Here is a 25,138-nt window from a genome sequence, read left to right as displayed (position 1 = left end):
GAAGAGCAGTCAGACTACAGGCTATCTTAGAGAATCTTGAGATGAAGTGCCTGTAAAAGTTCACAAATTCTAAGAAGATCTGAACCTCTTTTTTACTAGTTAGCTCTGGCCAGTCAAGAATAGTGTCCACACAGCTCTTCTTCATAAGAACACTCTCTGATATTATAACATACTCAGGATAGTCAATCTCACAAGCATTGAACTTGCACTTTGCCAGCTTGCAATAAAGACCTGCATTCTTGAGTATCTTAAGTATCAATTTCACATGCTTCTCATGATCTTCCTCACAAGCTGAGTACACAACCACATCATCAAGATAGACTACTGTGAACACATCCAGATATTCACTAAGTGCCTTCACAATATATGATTGGAAGGCTGCTGGTGCATTCACAAGTCTAAAAGACACTATCAAGTACTCAAATAGCCTCTGTAGAGTTCAAAATACAGTCTTCCACTCATTCTCTTTGTGAATTCTCAATCTATAGTAGGCATTCTTGACATTCAACTAAGTGAATATTACAGCTCCCACAAGCTTATACAACATATCTTTAATCAGTAGTAGAGGATATCTATTCTTGACTATTTTTGAATTCAGGTCATAATAGTTCACACACATTCTTAGTCTGCTGTTCTTCTTAAACACAAACAGAATGATTGCTCCTACAGATGACTTGAAAGAGTAGATAAATTCATGAATTAGCACACTGCTCAGATATTCATAAAAAGCCTCTTGTTTAGCTTGTAAAAGTCTGTACATTCTTTTAAATTCTGGCTACTTCTCCAGCTCAAGATCTATAATCAAATCATTTTTGTGATATAGTAATAGCTCTCAAGCTCTCTTGTCATTAAACACTTTCACAAGTTCACAGTAGGCTTCTGGTATCTGGAGATCTAGATCTGCTGTCACCACCTGTTCTGATTTACAGAGAGTCATCATATAGATAGACTTCTCTTCCTTCACTAGCTTCAAGAGATTAACTGGTTTAATCTTCACAAGCAGGTCACAATATACAGTTTGGAACTCTAGCCTTAGTTCTCTGAAATATATCTTGAAATTGTGTCACTGCAGCCAGCTCAAACCCACTAGCATCTCATCTTTTATGTTCACAACCATTACTTGTTTATGAAACAACTGCCAGTTTTTCTGAGAGTTACAGGCTTCAAAGAATATATTCACAATCTCTTTCACAAGAGTGACATTCTTATGATCTATAGCAGTTTCAATCTCTATAGGTATCTTGTGCACCTCTAGCACTAGCTTTGCAGCCAATCACAAACTAATTACTAGAGATTGACAACTCAAGTCTATTAGTACTGACCAGATGATACTTCTGTCAGTTGAGTTTCATGTGTCTAGAACAATGGGGGAGAGAGCAAGAAGACCTTTCTTGGACAACTTCATTATTTTGATTCTATCTACTTGCAGCTCCCCAATTTCCTATTTGCTACTCTTCTTCTTGGAATAATCTTTCACAAGATGTCTCTTTTGGCCATACTCAAAGCACTTCCCTTCTTTTCTCAAAGCTTCACAATTCTTGATAAGGTCTTTCCCCATCTCCTGAGCAGGTCTCTGGAGTTGACTCCTCTTATCTGTTCACAGTCTTGAGTCATCAGTCTTCATACCTTCACAAGCACTTCCAACTGGATTGGTAGACTTCATGTGCAAGATATTCTTTTCAAGATTTGTCATCTCCTCACAAACTTAGGTTTGTTCTTCAGGTAGGTTTTCTGCTGGTGTCCCAGGTTCACAAGCTTCAGAGGGTTGGCTTCTTTGTGTTGATACCATTGTCAGGTGTCACCAAAGAAGAGTGGCAAAATGTGAGAATTGTACATGTGGATTGGTGTGACAATGAATCTATAGGAGGAATTGTATATAGAAAAGAGTACACAATGTAAAAGGTCTGGTATTGGCAGCTATATATGACTTCTAGACAAGATTGCCACTGGCTCCCAACAATGGGTTCACGCAGTGGTGGCCTTTTATGTGTGCTTGTGAGCATGTGACTTAGTGCCTTGCAAGAACACATGTACTCTTAACAGCTTGCAAGCTGAGGCCCTGGGCCCTTGCAGGTGTTGTTTGTCTGTGTAAGGGGTTCACAGGTGAATTCTTACAATCATATTCTTCTTGATTTCTGGTGTCTTTGCAGATAATTCAGTGCCAAAAGTGTGTCATCTTTATTCTCTAGAGTTGCTGTTATATAGCAGGGCTCTAGAAGTTTTATAGGTACTGGAAATGTGTAGGCCAGTAAATTGTGTATTCTAGATAATTATAAAACTAGAATGTCATTTTTGTTAAGTACAGCTTTGAAGCTCTGTATTTTATCTGCCAATTCTAGTAGAAAGACATGTTCTTTATTAATATAGAGTTGTTTTACTGTAAAGCCATCTTGTATAAGCTTTTCAAAGCTTAGGAGATTAACTTGGAGGTCAGGCATAATTTCAACTCTCTTAATGCTTAATTCTCTATTATCAGTTTGGATACTGGCTGTGTCAAATTCTCTAATGACTGATTTCAATCTGTTTATCATAAGCAGTTGTGTTGTATAGCTCTTCAGATTTATTTGAACTAGATCTATACATGAGATTGCATGAGATCTGGTTTCAGAGTCAAGAATTCATCTGTCTATAAATTCACACACTTCTCATATAGAAAAGACTGCTCTATGAATCAAATAAATCTTGTCTGTTGCAACTATTATTACTTTCTTACTTTTATCTTTAAAGTCTTTCTTAGACTTATTAGGCTTTATATTCTTGTTAGATCTGCAGAATTTAGCTAAGTGGCCAGGTTTACTACAGATATAGCAGTTCCAGTTTTGTGGTGAACTCTTCTCTGAATTGAATTTGAAGTTTGTATTCTTATAAGATCTTTAAGAATCTGAGCTTGTTGTTGCATTTGTATTTAATCTTGTAGATCCATCTTTCTTCTTGTCTTTCTTAGAGATTTAGTGAAGAATATTCTTTAGTAAATCTTTCAAATTCTTTTCTGATAGATTTGTTCTGCTCTGGCATACCATATTAAATCAGTTCTGTATGAACTCTCTCCATCAAGGCATAATATTCATCTTCAAAATATCATATAGAGCATGGTCCAGTTGTTTGAACTCTAATCTCTCAAATTCTACATGAATTACTAGAAATCTCTCTATATAATTTCTTTCTGAGTCAGTAAACTGTAATGTTATTCTTATTAACTTTATATATAGGTTTTCCTACTGTATTTCAGATCTTTCTTGAAAGACTATCTTCACAGCTTTCCAGAGTTTGTAGACACTAAGACTATCTGATTTCTTAAAGTGTTCTCTGGCTTGTGCAGATATCATACTGTCAATTAGATCATGTAATTAATTATTCTGAACATTTCAGTATTGTGAAATCTTTAAGTGCTCTGGCTGTAGTGAAGTCTCTTGTCTTTCCAGAATAATTCTCTCAACATCTACTTGACAGGCTATCTTTAGAATAGCTTTGCTCCATGCTAGGTAGTTGCTGGCCCCAGACAGAGTTATAGACTTCTTCACCATCTTTATAATCTTCATGAATTGGGTGATTGCTCTGCTAATTCACATATTTATGTCTATAAGATTGCTAACATATTCTTCTAGTTTCTCATCAGAATCTATTTCTCAGTTCTCTTCTTCTTTTTCTTCTTATTAAGCTTCTTGCTTCAGGTTCTCCTGCACTGTTGCAGGCATGTTTGCAGCTTTCCTGGCCTGACAGAAGGTTTATTTGCTGTGCCAGCTGTTATATCATCTTCTGTTATCTTTGTATCATCTTCTGTTGATTTAGCATTATTCTGTGTAACATTTGAAGTTCACTCTCCTCTCTAGACTCCTGCTCATCATTTGGTGGGCTGCCTCTGAGCCTACTCAACCACTTAAGCTCAGTTTGGGGTGTAGGGAGGTTTATCAGAGCCTCTCAGTCAGGAGTTCAGTACTTCAGTTCATCCATACAGTTCACTATGGCTTTGGTGTTGCCAGGTGCTCAATTTGCTTGCTAGGTGCATTTAGCAGACATTTCACTCACTCTCTGGTCAGGTGCCAGAAAGCTACAGGGTTCAACTTACTCTTCAGCTCAGTGCTAGAAAGCTACAGGGGTTGCACATATAGAAGGTGTCTATCTCAACATACACTCTCTCTTATACTTATAAAACCTTGTTATCCACAAGAATAACTGTTCAGGATGTTGATTGTAAGCTTCAATATCCAATTAAGCTGTAAATCAATCTTATATGCTTGCTCTTCAGCACAAAGAGCTATAACCTGATGGAGGACTTATATGCTTGTCATTTGCTAAGCTACCTAAAGGGGAATCTCGGCTAATCTATGTGGGTCATGTGAGCGAAGTGCTAGTTGGATTACCTAACAGTTATCCATGACAGCCAATGGGAGATCAGCATCGCAGCCATCCAAACATTGACTTGGCTGGCCAATGTAGCACAAGGTCTCCCTTTCAATGAAAAGGATTATCATGAGAGCTGCTGATCGACAGGGAATGACTTGGACATGTGATAAACTTTGATATGATCCTACCGATCAACGCAAAGTTATCCTTTTGTCGTTACTACGTTGCGGCTATTGGCAATGGCGTCTGCATTGGCGAGAACTACGGAGTACTGTATTTCTGTCAATTTAGATTGCCTACATTATTTGAATCCGTCCTACTAGGTATTCGTCTTGCAACCTTTCGCTGAGGAAATCGACAGCTGGATTCCCCGCAGAGACATGCCTTGTCCAGCCGCTCCCAGTAGTGATCGGAGTAATCCACCGTGATTTCATTCCCAGCTAGTATGCCGCGGGAGACCACGATAATATGCTCTCTGCCGCGCCAATAAAATTTTTGAAACTGGCTGTTCGGATGACAGGAATGGTTGATGAAGCGGGTAAAGTTGCCTGCAAGAAGCGGTTAGTAGACATGGTGGATCATTTATTCCTACAAGACGTACCCATCTGCCCCTGAAAAATTTGATAACCCTGCATCTTCGAACCACCCGCCATTACATCTAGGCCCTCAATCCCGTTTGTTATGAATCCGACAAACTCCGCGATTGCAGCTCCCCTCTCGTGATCCTAGAGTGAGTCAGCATCCCGAAGTATGTGCGATAAGGTACTAGGAAGCTGACATACACAGCGAGCTATGACACCGTTGTTCTTGCCATTTGTAGTGTGAAAGATCTGAATGGGGACTGGCTTTCGAGGAGCCCCGAACAATGCAGGGAAACAAGCACATCGATTAAGCGTAGTATCGTCAGACTGAAGCTGTCCGCAGACTTGGCAAGTATTTTGGTCAATATCAGGTGTATATCGTGGATCGATGTCGCCAAAGAGGCTGCGATCAATAATGGACTCATCGATGAACTTAAACAAAAATTCTGCTTGGAGGTGACGATAGGTTGAGGTTATATGCTGAACCGATCTACTCGGCATTATAACCCACTCATGTGGATGTCCGTTGTAGAGAGCTACAGATCCTTGACCGATAACGTTGAGCAGCTCTCGCCATTTTGGATGCAGGGTGTCTGCTGCAAGTTCAACTGCCGATCTTATCTGTTGTAGTCTCAAAGCTAAACCATCGTCTATTCGTGTTCGATATTTGCAGAAGCGATATACGCCGGAGCTAGCAAAGACGAGGCTGGCCCAGCCACCAGCATCTTTGATTTCCTTGTAACCCCTCCAAATGGCCCTGCTCCTCGGTTATTGAGAGATACCTTCGAAAAGTTGTATATATATGGTGTGTGTAGAGGGAGAGAGTGTGTGGGGAGGGGATTGGCATCATGTATCAAAAAAAAAAAAATCTAGACTCACATCTTATTTCGGAGTTCCTTGTCTCCCCATCCGAGAGTGGAGCAAGCCTCTTTCAGAGCAGTTACTCGGGTTTCTGACGCAGAGCTAGCTGGCCTTTCCAGGCGGATAGACTTTATGCGGGCTTCATAACAATCAGTCCAGTAGGCTTGTACAATCATTTCTAGGGCGCGCGCAGTCTGAGTCTTGTTGGAGTGTCGAAGACAGAGGTTGCTGACGGCCTTGAACAGCTGAAGAAATAATTTAGTTACGAAGTCGGTGCAGTCTTACTTGATGGGCCACTCACCTCCGCGGTGACCTCACCGCTGACACCAACTGTTGCATGCGTGGCCTGAGGTGTGAGTTAGACGCTCTCTTCCGCCCGGGGGGATGACATGTTGCATGTATCATACCAATGTAGACCAATTCAGCTCCGTGTTTGAATGGAGTTGCCGCCATATCCCAGAGATGAGCTTGTCGACGGATGATGGCTCGCCTGTTGCACGAGAAGCCTTCTTCGAGTGACTCCGCTGGGGGAACCTCGTTTCGCTCCGCAGCTGGCGAACTGGCTCCGTTTGAGAGCTCGAATACGAGCTTGAATCACGATCATCTTCTCGGGAACAGGAAGTCCGAGGTCGAAGTCGAAGGCCACCAACAACCTTGCGGCGTTTTCGGCCCTCGTACTCGTCTGTTTGCGTTGGATGACTTGATTCTGCCGGTTTAGAATTGCCACAAGGTAGCACGGTGATTGGCCTTTCTTCATGGCTGTCGGTGTGTGCTAAGTCCTGTACGTAGCTGTCAACAGATATATGAGTTGTACAGGGACAGTTACTCCGTGGTACGATGGAGTGGTGACATATAAACAAGGTCGACGTACCTGACCTTCGAGCCCAGGGCCAGGAGATGGTTCAGGAGTGACCAGAGTCTGACCGTTTCGAAGGTCAATCCAACCCTAGATGCCTTGTCAGGAGGACTGACGGGGATACACTGGTAGAGGAGACGGGACATGTCGTCCTTACCAGGAGTAGGGGTTTCGGGGGGTCGACGTTGGCCTCGGAGACCTTGGAGAAACAGATGTGAGCCTCCAGACGAAGAAAACAACCCCCTTCACCTTGCTCAGCGGCAGCTATGGTGGACTCAAGCTGGGTCGAATCAGTTCCAAAAACATTACACAGCTGCGATATCAGGGGATATCGCTCTAGGGGTTTCGCCGCCATTTTCAGGCATTTCAGAGCGAGAGTCGACCCAAAAGAAGCGTCAAGCTACAGCGGAAGGAGCAGGAGGAAGGCAAAAGAGTCGCTTGTTGAGAGGAGCCTATCCGCGGATGGCGTCTGTCGAATATTGTACAGAGGAAAATGGTTTCGAACCCATTAAACTACTCTGTACTCCGTAACTCCGTACTCTGTATATACTTCATGTACTCCGTAACTCTGTGCTCTGTACTCCGTCAGTGGCGGAGAAACGCCCGGAGCAGCACAGCTTGGCATGTGGCGGTGCGAGTTTCTCTCTTTTTTACTTTTTTCTTTTTCTTTTTCTGCCCGGGCAGAAGAGGCGTTGGCTGGGTTAACTAACCAGTCACTACTGATTGACCCGGCCGGAACCTTAACATGATCGTGTATTCCGTATCCCGTACTCCATAGCGGTGCTCTGTCGTCATCCTGGGCGCCTCTCAACGCCCGCGGAGGCGGTTACGGAGTACTGTGGATCGGATCATCCGCTCATGCCTCGCTCGTCGGGCGGGACTGGCGATGGACCACCCTTGCGCTGCACCTGGCCATCTCCACGTTATCATGACTGCACGGGATTAGTCCGTCCGTTGATAGACTTTGACATCGTTCCTTGGGTGTGAGAGAAGTCGCGCGCTCAAGCTCTGATGTTTCCAGCGCAAGTGTGTCACGACCACGGAATCCACGATGTATGAGATTTAGGGTAGCACGGCCGGTGGTTTGGGGGCAGGCGGGTGTCATTGTCACGATTCAATGGCTGCTCTTCCCTAGGCGAAGAGTAGACGACGTATACTTCCCCGTATCGACTTTGAAAGCACTGTTCGAAATCTCTTTTTTCTTTTTTTCTTTTTTTTTTTTTTTTTTGGTTCCTTGTCAGGGGGTTCGGCCGGTTTAGGGGACCTCCACAGAGCACATTGCCGCTGCGACGGGATGGGATCTCTCCCATTGGTCGCGGTATCGTTCATGGTTTTCCGACAGACTTGAATAGCATTCACGAAGTTTGCAAACACAAGTCCTCGAGTAGTGCTCCGTATTATTATTATATAAATTCGCCTTGTTGTCTTTGCAGAGACCTCGACATTGACTTACTTCTCCCTCATTGCGTTTCACTTTGATAGAGTGACACTGCATCATGTCCTCCCGTTCCACCACAGATGCCGGGGCGGACTCCCCTCCCCCCTTGACTCGGGAAAGAACGAGAGACGCATACACCTATGAGAATCTTCGGGGATGGAAACGGTACCGCATCCTCAGGCCGGGTCGGGGAATATACCACGATATCCGAAGGCGGCTGCCCTATTACAAAAGCGACATCATCGATGGCTTCACGTACAGGACTATTGCGAGCACTGTTCGAATGTACTTTGTGAAGTATGTCTCTACACTGAACTGTATTTAACCTTGCCTGAAACTGACGTCCGTTTCCTAGCTTGCTTCCCGCTATAGCCTACACCTTGGACATGTACCGCCGTGCAGGCGAGTTCTTCGGTATCAATGAAGCTCTCGTTTCCTCTGCTCTTGCAGCAGTAGTTTTCAGCTTGCTGAGTGCTCAGCCACTCACTGTGGTTGGCATAACCGGTCTTATCTCGCTGTTTAATTTTACTATTTACGACATCATCAAGATATATGACGTCTCTATATACCCCCAGTTCATATGCTGGACGGGGATCTGGGCTGCAATCTTCCATTGGCTTGTTGCAACCTGGAATTGGTGCGACTACATGCGTTATGTGACAGATTTTTCTAGCGAGGCCTTTGGGATGTACGTTGGTATTATCTATCTGAGTATGTCGACCCTGATACCAACCATCCCTCCAATGCCACTGGATTAACTCGCTGTTAGTCAAGGGAGTCGAGGAACTTGTGTCCGAGTTTGCTTCACATGGCCTCGCCGCTGGGTACCTAAGCTGTTTGATTGGGATTTTGTATTTCGGTAGCATCTATGCACTTGAGAAGCTTGGTGCAAGCAATGTTTTGAACCCGGCTCTGCGAGGACTATTGGCCGATTACGCTTACCCTGTGAGTAACTGGACCCATACTTCACGCCTATTTTTCTGGCGAGCAAAGTGCTGATTAATGATCTGCTTGATTGAGATCGGTACTGTGTTTTGGGTTGGCTTTTCGCATATCCCAGGACGCCTTGAAGCAGCAGATATTGGCCGAGTGCCAATTACCCGAGCCTTTTATCCCACCCAGCCCCGTAGCTGGCTTATTGAGTTTTGGAATTTGGACACCAAATGGATTTTCGTGGCCATACCGTTTGGCTTTCTGACGATGCTTCTCTTCTACTATGACCATGTAGGTGTCCCTTTCGCCGACGATAACGGAAACTGTGGTTAGTAACGGCAGCAAAGAATGTCAGCAGTTTGACAGCGCAGGCGAGACAGTTCCCTTTGAAAAAACCCGGCGGATTTCACTGGGACTTTTTCCTTCTTGGCTGCACAACCTTTGTGGCCGGAATTTTAGGCCTACCAATGCCCAACGGACTCGTCCCACAGGTTAGAAAAACCCACCTACTTTGGGATTTATCACATGTCTAACTATTCTAGGCTCCTGTGCACACCGATTCTCTTACTATTTACGAAACTGAACTGAAAATAATTTCCACGGCAGAGGGAGAAGGAGCAGAGATTAGGAGACCGGTTGTGAGGGCGAAGGCCGTAGTTGAACAGCGACTTTCTCATTTCTTCATGGCCCTCTTACTCATTGGAACAATGACCGGACCGCTACTGATTGTGTTACATACTATGCCTGTAGCGGTCTTTGCAGGTGTATTCTTCATTGTTGGAGTAGGCTATCCGTTCTTCAATCCGTACTTCCACTTGGCTGACCAAAGCACTAGTGGGGATCTATCGAGTCAAACGGAATTTTGCAAAAGGTTATTTTCCTCTTCCGCGAGGACAGGTTCATTCACCGTGATGAGCCACTCCTCTTGATACGCAAAAGAAAAGTCGTGCTGTACGTCGGACTGCAAATGTTTGGCGTCGCGTGCACTGTGGCTATTTCCTACACAATTGCGGCTATTGGTATGACCTCCTGCTTTGGCAACATCCGCGTACCCTGCATTCCAGACGCTTATCCCTCGCTACAGGTTTCCCTGTTCTCATCTGTCTTCTCATACCCGTGCGTGTTTGGTTGCTCCCGAGATGGTTCTACGATAAAGAACTCGAGATCATGGATGACCTAACAGCCAATAACAAGGTCGTCCTGGCCAGCCTTGGTGGAGCTCCAATTCTCCCAGAGGGCCAAAGACCTGAAGACTACGGACTGGAACGCAAGTACTCGGAAGAAAGGCATGGTGTTCCAAGGCAGCGTGCTGGAAGCCTACATCGCTGATGTTGCTGCTGATGCTGATGCTTGTTTCGCACATTACCATGGCTTTATTATGACAGTCCCGCAATCTAATAGTTGCCGGATCTTCCAAGCTTGATAAAGGAGAGGTACAAGGTCAATACATAGTATTTTAGTTGCATAAGCATACTAGACCACCTACTTTTTCAAGTGAAGTTTGCGCTCGGAGTATAGTCAGTGAATGATTTGTGGGTACTTTGAATTCATTTTGATGATCATTCTAAGGAAAATGTGCCTTGCATGTATGCATTCAACTTTCAAAGTACAGAGAATCTAAGTATGTAACAGAAAAAGCTTGCATTTGCATTTTGGAAGTAAGAAAGGCAATCCTTCCAGGGGAACAAAAAGAGAAAAGAGAGACTGAGAGTAAGCAAGAAAGACACGGTAATGCAGCATACGAAGTCAAGGGAATAGATCATCAACAACCATATTTGTCCATGATAGCTCTGAATGAAGGGTCTTGCAGAAGCTGTGTTGCAGTTGGATGTTTCTCTGGGTAGTAAGTAAATACTTTATACATAACAGAGAGTACATGTTCTCGCTCAGTGGGATCAGCTTCAGGACGAAAGTACGCAATTGTTGATGCAAGGTCATGAGTAGGATTTGGTGTTTGATGCTGATTATACCAGGCATCAAGGCCTCCAGGGTGAGTGTAAAGAGTCCTCCACTGCTCAGGCAGTGGACCTAAACATCTCACAATACCAGTTATTATTCCACCTTTAAGCCAGGTAGGGAAAGGTGGATAGCCAAGATAGAGCTCCGCAAATATGACCATGTAACTCCACATGTCACAGGCAAAACTTGGATCTTTCCCATGAAGTCGATCTGGGGAGCAAAATTGCAGAGGTGGATAGCTATATTGAGTCACAGGTTCACCAAGTGTCATGGCCAGACCAAAGTCACCAAGATAGAATTCGTCCGTTCGTAGATTCTCAGGAATCTCAAGGGGACGAACAAGCTCTCCCTGCTTCCAGAGCTCAACAAATGGTATGGATTGCTTTAGTGGCTGAGTGAGTGCCTTGTATTTAGCACTCCTGTTGAGATTGTGGACAGGAACCATCCCCCACATACAGTTCCTCTCATTCAAATCTGTCAAATATCCATTTAGAATGCGGACGAACAGGAAAGAGTGGAAGACTGAGTTTACTCACCACGGTGTACAATACCAGCTTCGTGTAAATTTTCCAAGGCCTTTAGCAACTGCTGAGCAGCAGACATGCGAGTGGCCATGGGCATCTTTCTCAGAATAACAGGGCAAAGACATGGGCCCATCAAGGGAAGCACCAGAACCCTATGATGTCCCTTATTTCCAGGGAGTAGAAAGGTGTCAAAATATGTCACAAAGTGAGAGATATCCTGTACAGTCTGGATAATTTTGTCATGCATGTGGGCTTCATTTTCTCCCCATTGTCCCAAAGACATAACTTTCAGGGCCACATCTCTCTTGTTCTTAAGGTCCTGGGCCATCCAGACAGTGGAGAAGCCCCCAGAGCCGATTTTGTGCTCTACCAGGTATCTTTCATTGAGCAGTTCTCCGACAAAAATGGGATAGAATACATGCGGAGTTTCCTTTATATCGTACTTATGCCAGGGCTCGACAACCTCTTCAAGATCAAGTTCCTCGTCTTCAGTGCTCACAAAGTCGCCGAAGTCTGCCGTATCATCGCCCTTGAGGTATTGGGATGCTGTTGTCGTTATCGCCATAGCTGGCACGCCAATCTGGCGCGTTCCAATGCCAGTCATTCTGGGCGAGCATGTGTTGATACCAGAGACGGGGATGGTGGGGCCATTCAGGGAGCGAGACGGCGCGGGTTATCGCAAGTTTGGCGGCCACAAAGGCCACACGAACGCTAATCGCTAGTTACGAGTGATATAGCCCAGAGAAGGGGTTGATGCGAGGGAAGTCCTGTCCTAAAGAGATATAAACACTCCCTACTGGTACTAGTCCAACCTTACGTCAATTTTGTCAGGTGACCTTAAGTCTCGACGCCACCGTGCCGCGGCAGGTTGACTTAAAACTCTATGCGAGATCAGAGTACTCCGTACGGAGTACAGAGTAACGTATCCTCCCAAAAATGATCAATCCTAGCAAAGACTCACCCTATCTACGCGCCCAACCTATTAGACCTATGAGGATCACTTAATTGTCACCCATTTAAGTCTCTCCCGTATCTTTGCGCCTATTAACTGAGTTCCACTTGTCCACAACCTTCTAGAGGTGAATTGTGGCTGGACATTGTATCATTCAGGTCGCCCGGACTTGTACTATCTAATTGATCCACTCAACTGTTGATGCAAACACTGAGTGAGGGTTGCCTTGCAGCCTTGTTACAAGAGACGCTCTTCTATTCAAGGCCTTCGACCGCTTTCTCTAAGCGCTGACTCCATTATCTGGCAGTCAACCACACATCGCATCCCGATCCGGATTAATCTTTCTCAGGGCTACTAACTAGATTGGATGATCATCCCCCAAGTTGGTAATTGATGAACGAGGGCAGCTCGCCGCCAGAGATGGATCAGAAAGGAATCTACGCTCTTGGACTATGTAAGGGGGCCGGGTCAAACCTTCAGACAAGCCAAAATGCTTGTAGACCAAGCATATGCTTCTCATTGAGCATGGCAGGGCGGCAAGCAAAACCATCTGCAAAACAGAATGACCATCCTCTGCCACATAATTGATTACAGGCTCAGCACATGGAACAGAACCATACTAAAATTACCTGGTTGAAAGGGTTGGTGAGCGGTTCTTTTGAAGCACTGCCTGCTCATCTTTGGGCTACCAGAACATACTGCATGACCTGCCTGCCTCCTGACGCGAGGAAGAGCAGCGGCGTTTAACCCTGAAGTAGCATCAACCCGGGTTAATTCGATGTCTGGTGAATGTATAAAGTCCATCATTCCTTCCATCTGTCTCAACCTCTTCCTACTTGTAGCTCTCAAATATCTCCAGTACCGCTCTCTGCAAACAATCCTCCTGACTACTGCTGCCTTACGCCCTATTCCTCTCATTTATCGCTTTGGAAGTGTCTTCTCTTCCTACTTCCCTTGTTAGTATTGGAGACAAATAGACCTATTCACTTCCGTTAATCTTCAACAAAATCCCTGATCATGGCCTGTCCCAATAATCTCCCCTCCGATTCCTTCGAGGGCATGATCGACGGCATTACCTTAAAATGGGGCCCTAACGCAATCACGAACCTGCCCGACAATGCTAAGGTATTCAAAGTGGATCAAGCCGCCTTGAAAGGCGCCACTGAGCATGTAAGTAGCTCACGCGAGTGCTAAACGACTTTCGAAAACCGGAGTTCGCATCTTGTATACTGTCATTCATGTTCTAATATCTATTAGCAATCTAGGATTCTAACTGTCTCTTAGGGTTCGTTTCATAACACGACGACCGTCACCGCAACCGGTGAGAAACAGCCGGATGAGTGACATTGCTCGGTTTCAATGACCCCAGGTCAAGTCAAGGTCCATATTTATGTTAATCTTTCCGATGAGTTAGCGCTCCACGACATGAAAGTGCTAGGAGAAAGTGTAGTTCCGCGCGGTAAATCTGCCCCGGACCCAACTCTGTCCATAGGTACCTACCCTCAGTGACAGGCATGGCATCATTGTATACGGCATTGTGGGATGATCTTGCTAGGTTCTTGACTGAAGAGAGCATACGAAAGGTGCTAAAGAGAACTGGTGTAAGTAGAACTGTTATAACAAAAAATTTATATAACTCACTTGGGCTGGCTACGACTCTGGACCGACATGCGAGGTTCGCTCCATGAACCGTGCTGTTCAATGCAAAGCCGCTTTCGTCCTTCTCACCTGGAGTTTTGGTGAGGCCACAAGAGAATTGGATCATTATTTGGAAGCAGCCGAGATCCACTCCTTACGAACATGGGATTATTCTTGCAGCCCGCAGGCCATCATATCACTATTACAACATAAGCAAGTTATGAATTAAGTGTTTTAAAGCAATTGCACTTACTATCTCCAAAATATCTTTGAGAATGAATGGACATTGACAATTCTGATGATGAGGTAGAAAGAGTATGAAACCAGTGAGTTTTGCATGGTATTTGAGATTTTTTGTATCCATTCATTTATAAGTCTTCAGTGTTGTCATATTGGCAAGAATCACCTAAATCAGAATGTCAATTCCTCTGCCACTGAGGCCTTGAAGGAACTATCCAGCAATAAATATGCTCATATTTTGTGCAACAGCAAAAATGATGGAACTGATAAAGAACAATGCTATGAACACATAGAGAGGGGGCTTTTGACTGAATGTGTTGGAGATGCTGCAAACCAGTTGCATAACCAGAACACATAGAGTGTAGGCTAGACTTGCCCAGAATGACTCTAAACTCATGCCCTTCAGTTCACCAGCTATTGTCTAGCTATGGGCATCAGGATTCAACATGAGTGGCATACAGATCAGGAAGAGGGTTATGGCTCACTGGAATGGCAATCTCCAGGCAAGTTGCATCCACCTAAAAACCAAAAAGGGTTGCCGCAAGCCCTATGAAGGCAAGTTCATGGGACAGTGGCTTTTTTGGCATTGGTTCATTATTGTCCACCCCATTCAGCCCTCAGGAGAGAGTTGCTCCATGGTCTCCGTCACTATTGCCACGTCCTCAGCCTTTTCAAAGTATTTGTTGAGGTCCGGTTCTTTTAGATTGGCGTTGATCTTTGAATGGCCCATTCTGGGTATAGGAGCTCGAGTCTCCGACTACGTCGACTACTGGCGGAGTGATAACTGCTGAAGCAAGCGTGAGAGTTGATCTGCGGGGGTTGTGGAGCTGGGGAGGCCCACCGATTGCTCGATCTGCGAAGTTTGGACACTCTTGGCGCCTTAGCATGTTGGACCGAAAAAAACGCCCTGTGGAAGTGACCACAGGTTAAGGACTGGGCAAGAGCAGTTGCGAAAGCTTGACTAGATTTTCTGCGTTGCACCTGGAATACCCCCTTTGTTTCTGTTAGGTAATCCAACTAGCACCTCGCTCACGTGACCCACATAGATTAGCTGAGATTCCTCTTTAGGTAGCTTAGTGAATAACAAGCATACAAGTCCTCCATCAGATTATAGCCCTTTGCACTGAAGAGCAAGCATATAAGATTGATTTACAGCTCAATTAGATATTAAAGCTTATAATTAACATTCTGAATAGTTATTCTTGTGAATAATGAGATTTTATAAGCACAAGAGAGAGCATATATTAAGATAGACATCTTCTATATATGCAACTTCTGTAGCTTTCTAGTACTGAGCTGAAGAGTAAGTTGACTTTTGTAGCTTTCTAACATGTGATCAGAAAGTAAGCAAAATGTCTGCTAAACATATCTAGCAAGCATATTAAGCATCTGGCAATATTAAAGCCATAATGAACTGTACAGATGAACTGGAGCACTGAACTTCTAACTGAAAAACTCCAATAAATCTCTCTACACTTCAAACTGAGATTAGATAATTAAGTAGACTTAGAGACAGCTCACCAAACAACAAGCAGAAGTCTAGAAAGAAGAGTAAACTTCAAATATTATATAAAATAATGCTGAATCAACAAAAGATGATGCAAAGATAATAGAAGACAGTATAATAGCTGGCACAGTAAGTAAATCTTCTATTAGATCAAGCAAGCACTGCAAACACATCTGCAATAATGCAGAAGAATCTAAAGTATAAAACTTAACAAGAAGAAGAAGACAACTGAGAAATAAACTCTGATAAGAAACTAGAAGAATATATTGGCAATCTTATAGATATAAATATGTGAATTGGCAGAGTAATTACCTAATTTACAAAGATCATAAAGATGGTGAAGAAGTCTATAATTCTGGCTGAAGCCAGCAACTATTTAGCATAAAGTAAAGCCATTCTAAAAGTAGCTTATTAAGTAGATGTTGAGAAGATTATTCTGAAAAGACAAGAGACTTCATTACAGTCAGAATACTTGAAGATTTCATAATACTGGAATATTCAGAATAATTAATTATATAATCTAATTAACAGCACAATATCTGCACAAGTTAAAGAATACTTTAAGAAATTGAATAATCTTAATATCTATAAATTCTGAAAAGCTATAAGAATAGTCTTTTAAGAAAGATCTGAGATACAGTGGAAAAGCCTACTTATAAAATTAGTAAGAATAACATCACAATTTACTAACTCAGAAAGAAATTATATAGAAAGATTTCTAGTAATTTATAAGAAATTTGAGAGATTAGAGTTCAAACAACTAAACCACACTCTATATAATATCTTGAAGATAAACATTACATTCTGATGAAGAGAGTTTATACAGAACTGATTTGATATAGCATGCCAGAGCAGAATAAACTTACTAAAGAAGAATTTAAAAAATCTACTAAAGAATATTTTTCACCAAATTCTCAAGAAAAATCAGAAGAAAGATAAATCTACAAAGCTAAATACAAATGCAACAAGCTTAAATCTTTAAAGATCTTATAAGAATATGAACTCTGAATCCAATTCAGAGAAGAGCTTACTGCAGAACTGGAACTGCTATATTTATAACAAACCTGGCCATTTGGCCAAATTTTGCAAATCTAACAAGAATTCAAAGTCTAACAAGTCTAAAAAAGACTCTAAAGACAAAGATAAGAAAATAATTATAATTGCAATAGACAAGATTCATTTAGTTCACAAAGCAGTCTTCTTTATAAAAGAAGCACACAAATTCACAGACAAATGAATTCTTGACTCTGAAGCCAGATTTCATACAATTTCATATACAGATCTAGTTTAAATGGATCTGAAAAGCCATGCAACACAACTGCTTATGGCAAACAGTTTGAAATCAGTCACCAGAGAATTTGGCACAGCCAGTATTTAAACTGACAATAATGAATTGAGCATTGAGAGAGTTAAAATCATATCTGTCCTTCAGGTTAATCTTATAAGCTTTGAGAAGCTTATACAAGATGGCTTTACAGTAGAACAGCTTTATATTAACAGAGAACACATCTTTCTACTAGAATTAGCAGATAAAACATAGAGCTTTGAAGCCATACTTAGTAAGAATGACATTCTAGTTTTACAAACATCTAGAATACACAATTTACTGATATATGTGTTTCCAGTACCTACAAAACTTCTAGAGTCCTGCTATATAACAGCAACTCTAGAGAATAAAGATGATATGCTTTTGGCATCAAATCACCTGGCAAAGATGCCAGAAATCAAGAAGAATATGATGGCCAATTAGCACAAATGCTGGAGGCATCTCAACACCCATGATATAGCTATTTTAGCTAAAGATTCAAGAATAGCAATGTGAATAAAGAAAGTAAAAAAGCTACTGTGAAACCTGTACTAAAGCTAAGCAAGCTTGCAATCCATTTAAATCTAGAACATGCTCTATAAAGCCTGGAGCTAAAATTTTTATTAATATTGCAGGTGGTAGCTGTACTCTCTCTACAGACTCTGATTCTCCAAGCTACAGCAGAGTGAAGTATTTCCTACTTATAATGAACAATACTATATAATACAGGTGGATCTATCTTCTGAAGAAGTGGGTAGAAGCTCCAGAAGCTCTGAAGAACTAAATCAACATAATTGAAGTGTCTACTAAATAAAAGATTAGCACTATACTATCTGATGTAGCTTCTGAATTGATGAGTCAACAACTGGCTGAATTCTACAGAGGCAAGAATATACAACAAAACATTATATCCTTATATACATCTTAACAAAATAAAATAAGTGAATGAGAAATATGACTTCTTTGTAAGTGTACAAGAAGTATACTTATAGACTCAGAACTACTCAATAAGTTATGAAGTGAAGCTCTTGCCACAGTCTTCATAATGGTGAATCTATTGCCTACCTCAGTGCCTCTATATAAATGCAAGAACATGAAGCTGTTGACATTCTTTAAAGCCTGAACAGATCACTAACCCCATTGCAGATAGGTCTATAAATGAGAATGTGATATCTATAAAAAGATTTTGAATGAATTCTTGAAGCTCCAACTTAGATTCAAGAAAATCAAATTTGTAGAATATCATTAAGCTGGTATTTGCGACCAGGATGGGATCTCATTTCTTATTAAAGCTGGTTCCAGTCCCCAATTTAGAAACAGCCAGAATCCCAAACATGAAATCTCAGTCCCATGTCCCATTCTACTCAAGAGCTTGAGATTCTGTTTCCATCACTATTCTATAAATTATTTTCCAGTTCCATTCTCAAATAGAAAATTATGTTCCATGTTTCATCCCAGCAGAGAAAGTAGGCTTCCATTTCCCATTCCAGCCAGATCTATAGTGGGACCAGAATAAGATCAGATTTTCCAGCTCTATTATGTCAAGAGTTAAACTGGTCAAATTTTGCATGGACCATTATCAAATTTTATTACTTTTTTGATAAAGACAGAACTCTTAGAAAAATTAATTTCATTATTAAAGAAAAAAACAAAGTATTAAAACTAAGTAATAGCTGAAGCCAGTAAATAATCAGAAACTGTGTAAATGATAAGTTTATTATTCTCATCATCATTATTATTTTTATTATTGTTATTATTCTTATTATTGTCATTATTCTCTTTCTCTTTCTTCTTCTCTCTCTTCTTTTTCTTCTCTCTCTTCTTCTTCTTTTTCTTCTTCTTCTTTTTCTTCTTCTGCTCCTCTAGAACTGGCTTTGTAAACTAGACAGGGGCTCTAATACTCATTATTTGATGAGTGAAGACTCTGTCAGCACCAGAGAGAGACAGAGAGACAGTAGTGAATGATGACAGTGATGATAGAGCAGCAGCAGAAGTGATTAGCAAAATAAGAGCAAAATGCAGATAGCAGATAGTAGCAGCAGAGGCAAAAGCAGCAGAGATAAGACAATCAGATACATTAATTAAGCTGAAATAGTTTAACTCAGTTATGACACTAATGTTAAGAACAAGCTTTATGTTATCAGTATTAACTGTAACATACTTACAGTGCACCATTACTATAACAGAGTCTATATCACTTAGTATAATTATTGATATCATTGCTAATAGTAACTTATACTTAAATAGAGTGCACAAGATTGCTTCAGCAGTCTTCTGAAGTAACTTAATAACAGTATATTATTAGTGATATTCATATTCTTGATGACAGAACAAAGTAATTTCCCAAATTAATTGCTGAAACAGGATTATCAGAAGAATTAGCTTTGTAGAGCTCTGGAAGTGACAGATTTCTTTAATAATATCTATTTCATTAATTAGTATCAAGATTATTACCAAAAATTGTTACTTTTTAACATACAAGTGCTGGACTTCCAATTATGAACTAAAGAATAAGAGCAGAGATTCTTCTGATCAAAGTTAGCCAGATTAATATTTTTATTAGCTTTACATCAATTATTCTTCTTCAGAGCCCATTCTTTCAATGCAGTCTTGTGCTACTTCTCTCTGACTGTGCAAAATAAATGCACACAGAGAAAACTAACACCTTGTTAGTAAATAATATACATCAGAGCAGAATTCTGCAAGCATTTATCTCTTAATATAACTCATTATTGCAGTGCAGTTTATCATACAGGGGAACATTAAAAAGCAGTAAATAAAAAAAGAGATCAGAGAGAGAGAAGAAAATTATTAATATTAGTTCTGAAGAGAAAGAAGAAAAAGAGAAAGAGAAAAAGAAGAGAAGAGAGACTAATCTTATATTATTATTCTGCAGCAGTATAGCAACAACATATTAAGCTTGCCTATAGCAACACATCTATAGAATGTAAACAATATGTATAGTAATTATTCTATACAAGTACTTGATTAATATACTTCATATTCTTATTATTCTGTAGCTAGCATAGCAACAATGTGTTGAGCTTGTCTATAGCAACATATCTATAGAATATAAATAATGTGTATAGTAATCATTCTATACAAGTAGTTGATACACTTTATAATCTTATCATGCAGTGCCTTTAATTCAACTTATCACATATAATTGTAAAGATGGGGTCAAAGCAGTATTTAATAAGAGAGAAGACTCATGCAGTATGAAAGCACTGCTAGATCTTGAAAGATTATCAAAAAAATATATTTAAGACAGAAGAGACAGATTACAGAATACATTATAATATATTGAAGAGAATCTGAGCCAAATATAAGTAATATGCACTCTCAGTGGTTTACATTGAATTATATTAATATTTATTGCAGACAGAATAGCAGTGAGAAGAATTACAAGATAATTAAAAATAAAGCTATTAAATAGCTGATAATCAAGCAATTTGTCAAGAGCAAGTTAAAGAAGTATTATAAGCATCAGCTTATAGTCTCTCAGCAAAAGAAGAGAGAGAAGAAGAAGAAGTATTATTAAAAAAAGATTACAGAGATCAAGAATAAAACTCAGCAGAACAAGAAGATAGAATTCAAAAGTAATAAAATTTGATAATAATTGTAATATATTTAGATTAAAACAAGCCAGATGTAGTATTCTATTGCTATATATAAGCAGACCTGATTCTGTTAAATAATAGCCAAGCTTGAGATCAAGATTATAGCTTATAATCATGATTATCTTGCTGTAATTGATGTATCAAGAAAGAGAGTTAAGAAGAAGATAAGAGAATTTCTGAGTTAATTACAGAGTCTGATAAAAGATAATAATAACTTACCTGTTCCAGAGAAGATAGAGAAAGATAATTTTAAGATTGTAGTATTCTCTAATAAAAATAATAAGATGAACAATAAGATGAATAATAATTGAATTATTAATATCTAGAGAAGAAAGTTAGATTTTTAGTTTTTTTTTTATATTAATTTAAGAATAGAATATCATTAAATTGGCAAAATGTTTTATTTTCCTAAAGAAGAATATTTTATTTTATAGATAATGATTTTGTAGTTGATTACTGTGCAAAGTAGAATAAGTCTAACTAGCTGAGTTGTCAAATTTTGCTTGAACTGTTACCAAATTTTGTTACTTTTTTAACTAAGATAGAACTCAGAGAAAAATCAATTTGATTATAAAAAAAAAAATCTAATTAATAACTAAAGCCAGCAAACAAGCAAAATTTACAGAGATTTCTTCAGAATTAACTATAGTTCAACATAAAAAAAAAGAAATTGTATTGTGGAAAAAGCAGCATCACAAGTTGTTTATTACTTGATAGTTAACTACTAAAGCTGCTTAGTTAGTTAAAAATAAGAAGTGTAGTGACTCTAACTAGAAGGCAAAGCAACATCATTCTGATTTTTGGCCAAAAATTAATCAGATGGCAGAGTATTCTAAGAGTACTTCAGAAATAATTTGCAAGCATTATCAAATCTTTCTTAGTTATTCAAGCTTTTCTTAAAATGGTACAAGTGATCTGAAGAAGTATTTAACCAGCAAAGACTGTACAAAAACTGAGAACAGACAGAGTAATACTCTGATTAACATAATAGTAGATTATGAATTCTAATTTTCTAAATATAATGAATTTTAGTAATAATTCTGGTGTCTTAATAATAATTTCTGAAGTATTCTTGAACAGATTCAGATCTGTCTGTTTCTGAATGTAATTAAGATACTTTTCTTCAGCAGCTTGTGTAAATATTAATATTCTTGAATCTCTTATTTTATGCTATTGAGAATTTAGCATTCCACATATTAATAATCATGCTCAACTCTGTGATGGCATTACAGATATTCACATGAGAAATATTATATCAGATTATGAATGATATATACAATCAGCTATTCTAAAATCTTCTCTTTAATCATAATCCAACAATTAAGATATCTCTAGCAGTAAATAATTAGACAAGTTCCAATAATCTTGTCTTTATGGCAATTAATAATTATTATATTATAAAGAATTGAAAGTACTGTAAGTATTTACTGGATTTTAAAGATTTAAAAAGTGCTTATACTAGTAAGAATATAACAGAGATTCTTTAATAATTATTAGCAGCATAAAGACTTGAGAGTAATCTTCTTATAATTACAAGTAATAATACATTAAATAATAGTACTATATAAGCATATCTTACATATTAGTTAAGGCCAGCATTGCAGCAGTTGAACAAGATAACTGATTAGAATACAGACAATAGAATAATACTCTATCTTGCTTATATAATTCAACTTGTGATTTGAGAGCTGGTTTGTAATCTCAAGATTCAGCCAGATAATAATGCTCTACCCACTATCTTTAATAAGAGCTTAATTACTGATGATCTAGCATCAACAGATACATTTGCAAATACTCTTAGAAAGATAATAAAATTTGGTAACAGTCTTAATATACTTGAGTTGATTTACTAATCTTTGCTTAATAATAGATTTATCTTATTGCTAATACAATCAATATCTTCCCCCAACTTGCTGCATATTTCTGAGAATATCAACAAGAGAACTAGTATAAGATGATTTAAAATATTTGCATAAGATGAAATTCTATCTATAAGATATGTGTTTGTGTCTTGTTACTTTAACAAGTTGTGAACTTATAGATTCAGAACTCATCATCAAAATACTAAAGACTTTATTTATTGAATTATAACTGAAAGCAGATAAAGTATATAATTGAACTGTTGCAGTTATTCAGTTAATTTATCAAGATACTATTCAAAACAACACATTCAATAATTTATCTAGTATGAGCAATCTATAATTATCTTTTCCAGTATTTAGAAAGAGAGAAGAACAAGATCCAATAATTAATAATAAAAGAGAATATTAAAGAAGCTATTAAAGCTACCAGCTTAAAATTCCAGAAATACTATAATAATATTAAGTATTTAAAAAATAAGCTGCTAGCTGTAGCTACTGCTCTTCATTCATCATGCTGCATGAGAGTATATAATTCAGAGAATTAGATCAGTGATGAGCATGAAATATACTGACAATATATTTTAAGGTTTTACAAAAAGTATTATGAGAAATATAAACAGTCAAGAGAAGTGATACTTGATATAAATAATGTATATTTATTATAAGTATTATTCTGATTTCCTCTCTACTAACTTCTTTAGAATATTAAACAAATAATTTTTAAGAGACTCTATTAAAGACAAGCAAATTTTTAAAATAAAATACAGCAATATTTAAATAATGAGAATTTAATATTATCTCAAGCTTTAATTCTGGAACAGTAAAGAATGCTAGAGTCTGATTTTCTAATTATTACTCAAATAATAAGAGACATTCTGGCTGTATCTTTAACAGAAGTTAAGATAGAACAGATTTTCAATATTGCTCAGAATACATATTATTATTAATAATTACAGCTTTATACATCTATAATCAAGAAGATCATGCTACTTAAACATGGTAATAAGATATATATGCTGAATAAAGCACTCATATCATATAAGAAGTTGGCCAAGAAAGTCATTCAAGATAATTAAGATGATCAAGATACTTCAGAGATTGTACAGAAGAAGATTGCAAGCCTGCAAAATCTACTACTTAATCTAGACAAGAAACAGAAAATACATTAACATTATCAATAAATAAACTCAAGTAGCTAAAGTCTAATAGCTTGCAATATAATTTAATTATGCAAAGAGCATTACCAAATTTTGTTACTTTTCCAAAGTTGAATTAGAGTGGTATTCAGTTCCAGAATTTCCCATTCTGGTCCTGGATTCCCATCCCAATTCCTGTCCCAAGAACAGGATCAGGTTGAAACTCAGCTCAATGGAATGGGACTGGGTTGTTTAACAGCATATTGGGACAGTTTCATGGGAGCTGAAATCAGAATGGGATTGGGACTGGGATCAAAATCTAGCTAATAGGACAGGCCCAGGACCTGGCCATAACAAAATAAGATAGAACTGGGATTTCAATATTGTATATGGGATGGGACCAGTAAAGTGTAGAATAGGACTGGAAATCCTGATTCTATTTGTGTTGTCAAAAGATAATGAAATTTGGTAACAGTCCTAACATAATTTTATCAATTTATTCAACTTTAAAAAAGTAATGAAATTTGGTAATGCTCTTTGCATAATTGAATCATATTGCAAGCTATTAGACTTTAGCTACTTGAGTTTATTTATTAATAATGTTGATGCATTTTCTGTTTCTTGTCTGAATTAAGTAGTGAATTTAGCAGGCTTGCAATCTCTTTCTGTACAATCTCTGAAGTATCTTGATTATCTTGATTATCTTGAATGACTTTCTTGACCAACTTCTCATGCAATATGAGTGCTTTATCCAGTATATACATCTTGTCTCTATATTTAAATAGCATAATCTTCTTAATTATAGATGCATGAAGCCATAATTATTAATAATAACATGTATCTCAAGTAATATTGAAAATCTGTTCTACTTCAATCTCTGTTAAAGATACAGCTAAAATGTCTCTTGCCATTCAAGTAATAGTTGGAAAATCAGACTCTAGCATTCTCCACTGTTCCAGAATTGGAGCTTGAGATGATGTCAAATTCTCATTATTTAAATATTGCTACATTTCATTTTGGAAATTTGCTTGTTTTTAATGAGATCTCTCAAAAATTATTTGCTTAATATTCTAGAGAAGTTAGCAAAGAGAAAATCAGAATAATACTTATAATAAATATATATTATTCACATCAAGTATTACTTCTCTTGACTGTTTATATTTCTCATAATACTTTTTGTAAAATCTCAAAATATATTGTTGGTATATTTCATGCTTATCACTGGTTCAATTCTCTGAATCATATGCTCTCATGCAGTATGATGAATAAAGAGCAGTAGCTACAGCTAGCAGCTCACTCTTTGAATGCTTAGTATTATTATAGTATTTCTGAAATTTCAAGCTGGCAGCTTTGATAGCTTCTTCAATGTTCTCTCTTATTA

The 25,138-nt window shown here is 38.9% G+C and overlaps 6 protein-coding genes across 6 annotated transcripts; 2 read left to right on the top strand and 4 right to left on the bottom strand.

The window, feature by feature from the left end:
• Positions 1-4,568: 4,568 nt before the first annotated feature.
• On the bottom strand, positions 4,569-7,278 carry CIMG_02923 (SET domain-containing protein). The gene is made up of 8 exons (XM_001249151.2): positions 6,800-7,278; positions 6,658-6,732; positions 6,194-6,565; positions 6,088-6,132; positions 5,805-6,031; positions 5,127-5,682; positions 4,946-5,069; positions 4,569-4,892 (listed from the first exon to the last, which is right to left on the bottom strand). Exons 1-8 carry the CDS (start codon positions 6,995-6,997, stop codon positions 4,627-4,629), a joined length of 1,863 nt encoding a protein of 620 aa, XP_001249152.2. The 5' UTR covers positions 6,998-7,278; the 3' UTR covers positions 4,569-4,626.
• A 172-nt stretch (positions 7,279-7,450) lies between these two features.
• Positions 7,451-10,342, top strand: CIMG_02924 (uncharacterized protein; the record flags this gene model as incomplete). Its single annotated transcript, XM_001249152.2, has 8 exons — positions 7,451-8,377; positions 8,436-8,791; positions 8,850-9,025; positions 9,101-9,304; positions 9,361-9,504; positions 9,556-9,795; positions 9,849-10,032; positions 10,098-10,342. The coding sequence occupies exons 1-8, from the start codon at positions 8,139-8,141 to the stop codon at positions 10,340-10,342; spliced, it is 1,788 nt and encodes a 595-aa protein (XP_001249153.2). The 5' UTR covers positions 7,451-8,138.
• CIMG_02925 (CMGC protein kinase) lies at positions 9,930-12,244 on the bottom strand. Its single transcript, XM_001249153.2, has 2 exons — positions 11,509-12,244; positions 9,930-11,446 (listed from the first exon to the last, which is right to left on the bottom strand). Exons 1-2 carry the CDS (start codon positions 12,098-12,100, stop codon positions 10,776-10,778), a joined length of 1,263 nt encoding a protein of 420 aa, XP_001249154.1. The 5' UTR covers positions 12,101-12,244; the 3' UTR covers positions 9,930-10,775.
• Positions 12,245-14,772: 2,528 nt separating this feature from the next.
• On the top strand, positions 14,773-15,117 carry CIMG_02926 (uncharacterized protein; the record flags this gene model as incomplete). Its single annotated transcript, XM_001249154.1, has 1 exon — positions 14,773-15,117. One exon carries the CDS (start codon positions 14,773-14,775, stop codon positions 15,115-15,117), a length of 345 nt encoding a protein of 114 aa, XP_001249155.1.
• Positions 15,118-18,801: 3,684 nt separating this feature from the next.
• On the bottom strand, positions 18,802-19,314 carry CIMG_12607 (uncharacterized protein; the record flags this gene model as incomplete). Its single annotated transcript, XM_004445511.1, has 3 exons — positions 18,802-19,001; positions 19,041-19,063; positions 19,301-19,314. 3 exons carry the CDS (start codon positions 19,312-19,314, stop codon positions 18,802-18,804), a joined length of 237 nt encoding a protein of 78 aa, XP_004445568.1.
• A 5,036-nt stretch (positions 19,315-24,350) lies between these two features.
• On the bottom strand, positions 24,351-24,521 carry CIMG_12606 (uncharacterized protein; the record flags this gene model as incomplete). The annotated part of the gene is made up of 1 exon (XM_004445510.1): positions 24,351-24,521. One exon carries the CDS (start codon positions 24,519-24,521, stop codon positions 24,351-24,353), a length of 171 nt encoding a protein of 56 aa, XP_004445567.1.
• Between the last annotated feature and the right edge of the window lie 617 nt (positions 24,522-25,138).

Source organism: Coccidioides immitis, assembly GCF_000149335.2.
Source record: "Coccidioides immitis RS genomic scaffold supercont3.1, whole genome shotgun sequence".
NCBI classification, from domain to species: Eukaryota; Fungi; Ascomycota; class Eurotiomycetes; order Onygenales; family Onygenaceae; genus Coccidioides; species Coccidioides immitis.
Note: the sequence above shows the minus strand (reverse complement) of the source record. Positions and strands in the feature narration are given on the sequence as shown.

Coding starts and splice junctions, on each gene's coding strand:
- CIMG_02923 (XM_001249151.2), bottom strand. CDS start 6,997: ATGGCGGCGAAACCCCTAGAGCGATATCCCCTGATATCGCAGCTGTGT. Junction 5,070..5,126: donor ACGGTGTCATAGCTCGCTGT/GTATGTCAGCTT, acceptor GACTCACTCTAG/GATCACGAGAGGGGAGCTGC. Junction 4,893..4,945: donor AATTTTTCAGGGGCAGATGG/GTACGTCTTGTA, acceptor CGCTTCTTGCAG/GCAACTTTACCCGCTTCATC.
- CIMG_02925 (XM_001249153.2), bottom strand. CDS start 12,100: ATGACTGGCATTGGAACGCGCCAGATTGGCGTGCCAGCTATGGCGATA. Junction 11,447..11,508: donor AGCTGGTATTGTACACCGTG/GTGAGTAAACTC, acceptor GATATTTGACAG/ATTTGAATGAGAGGAACTGT.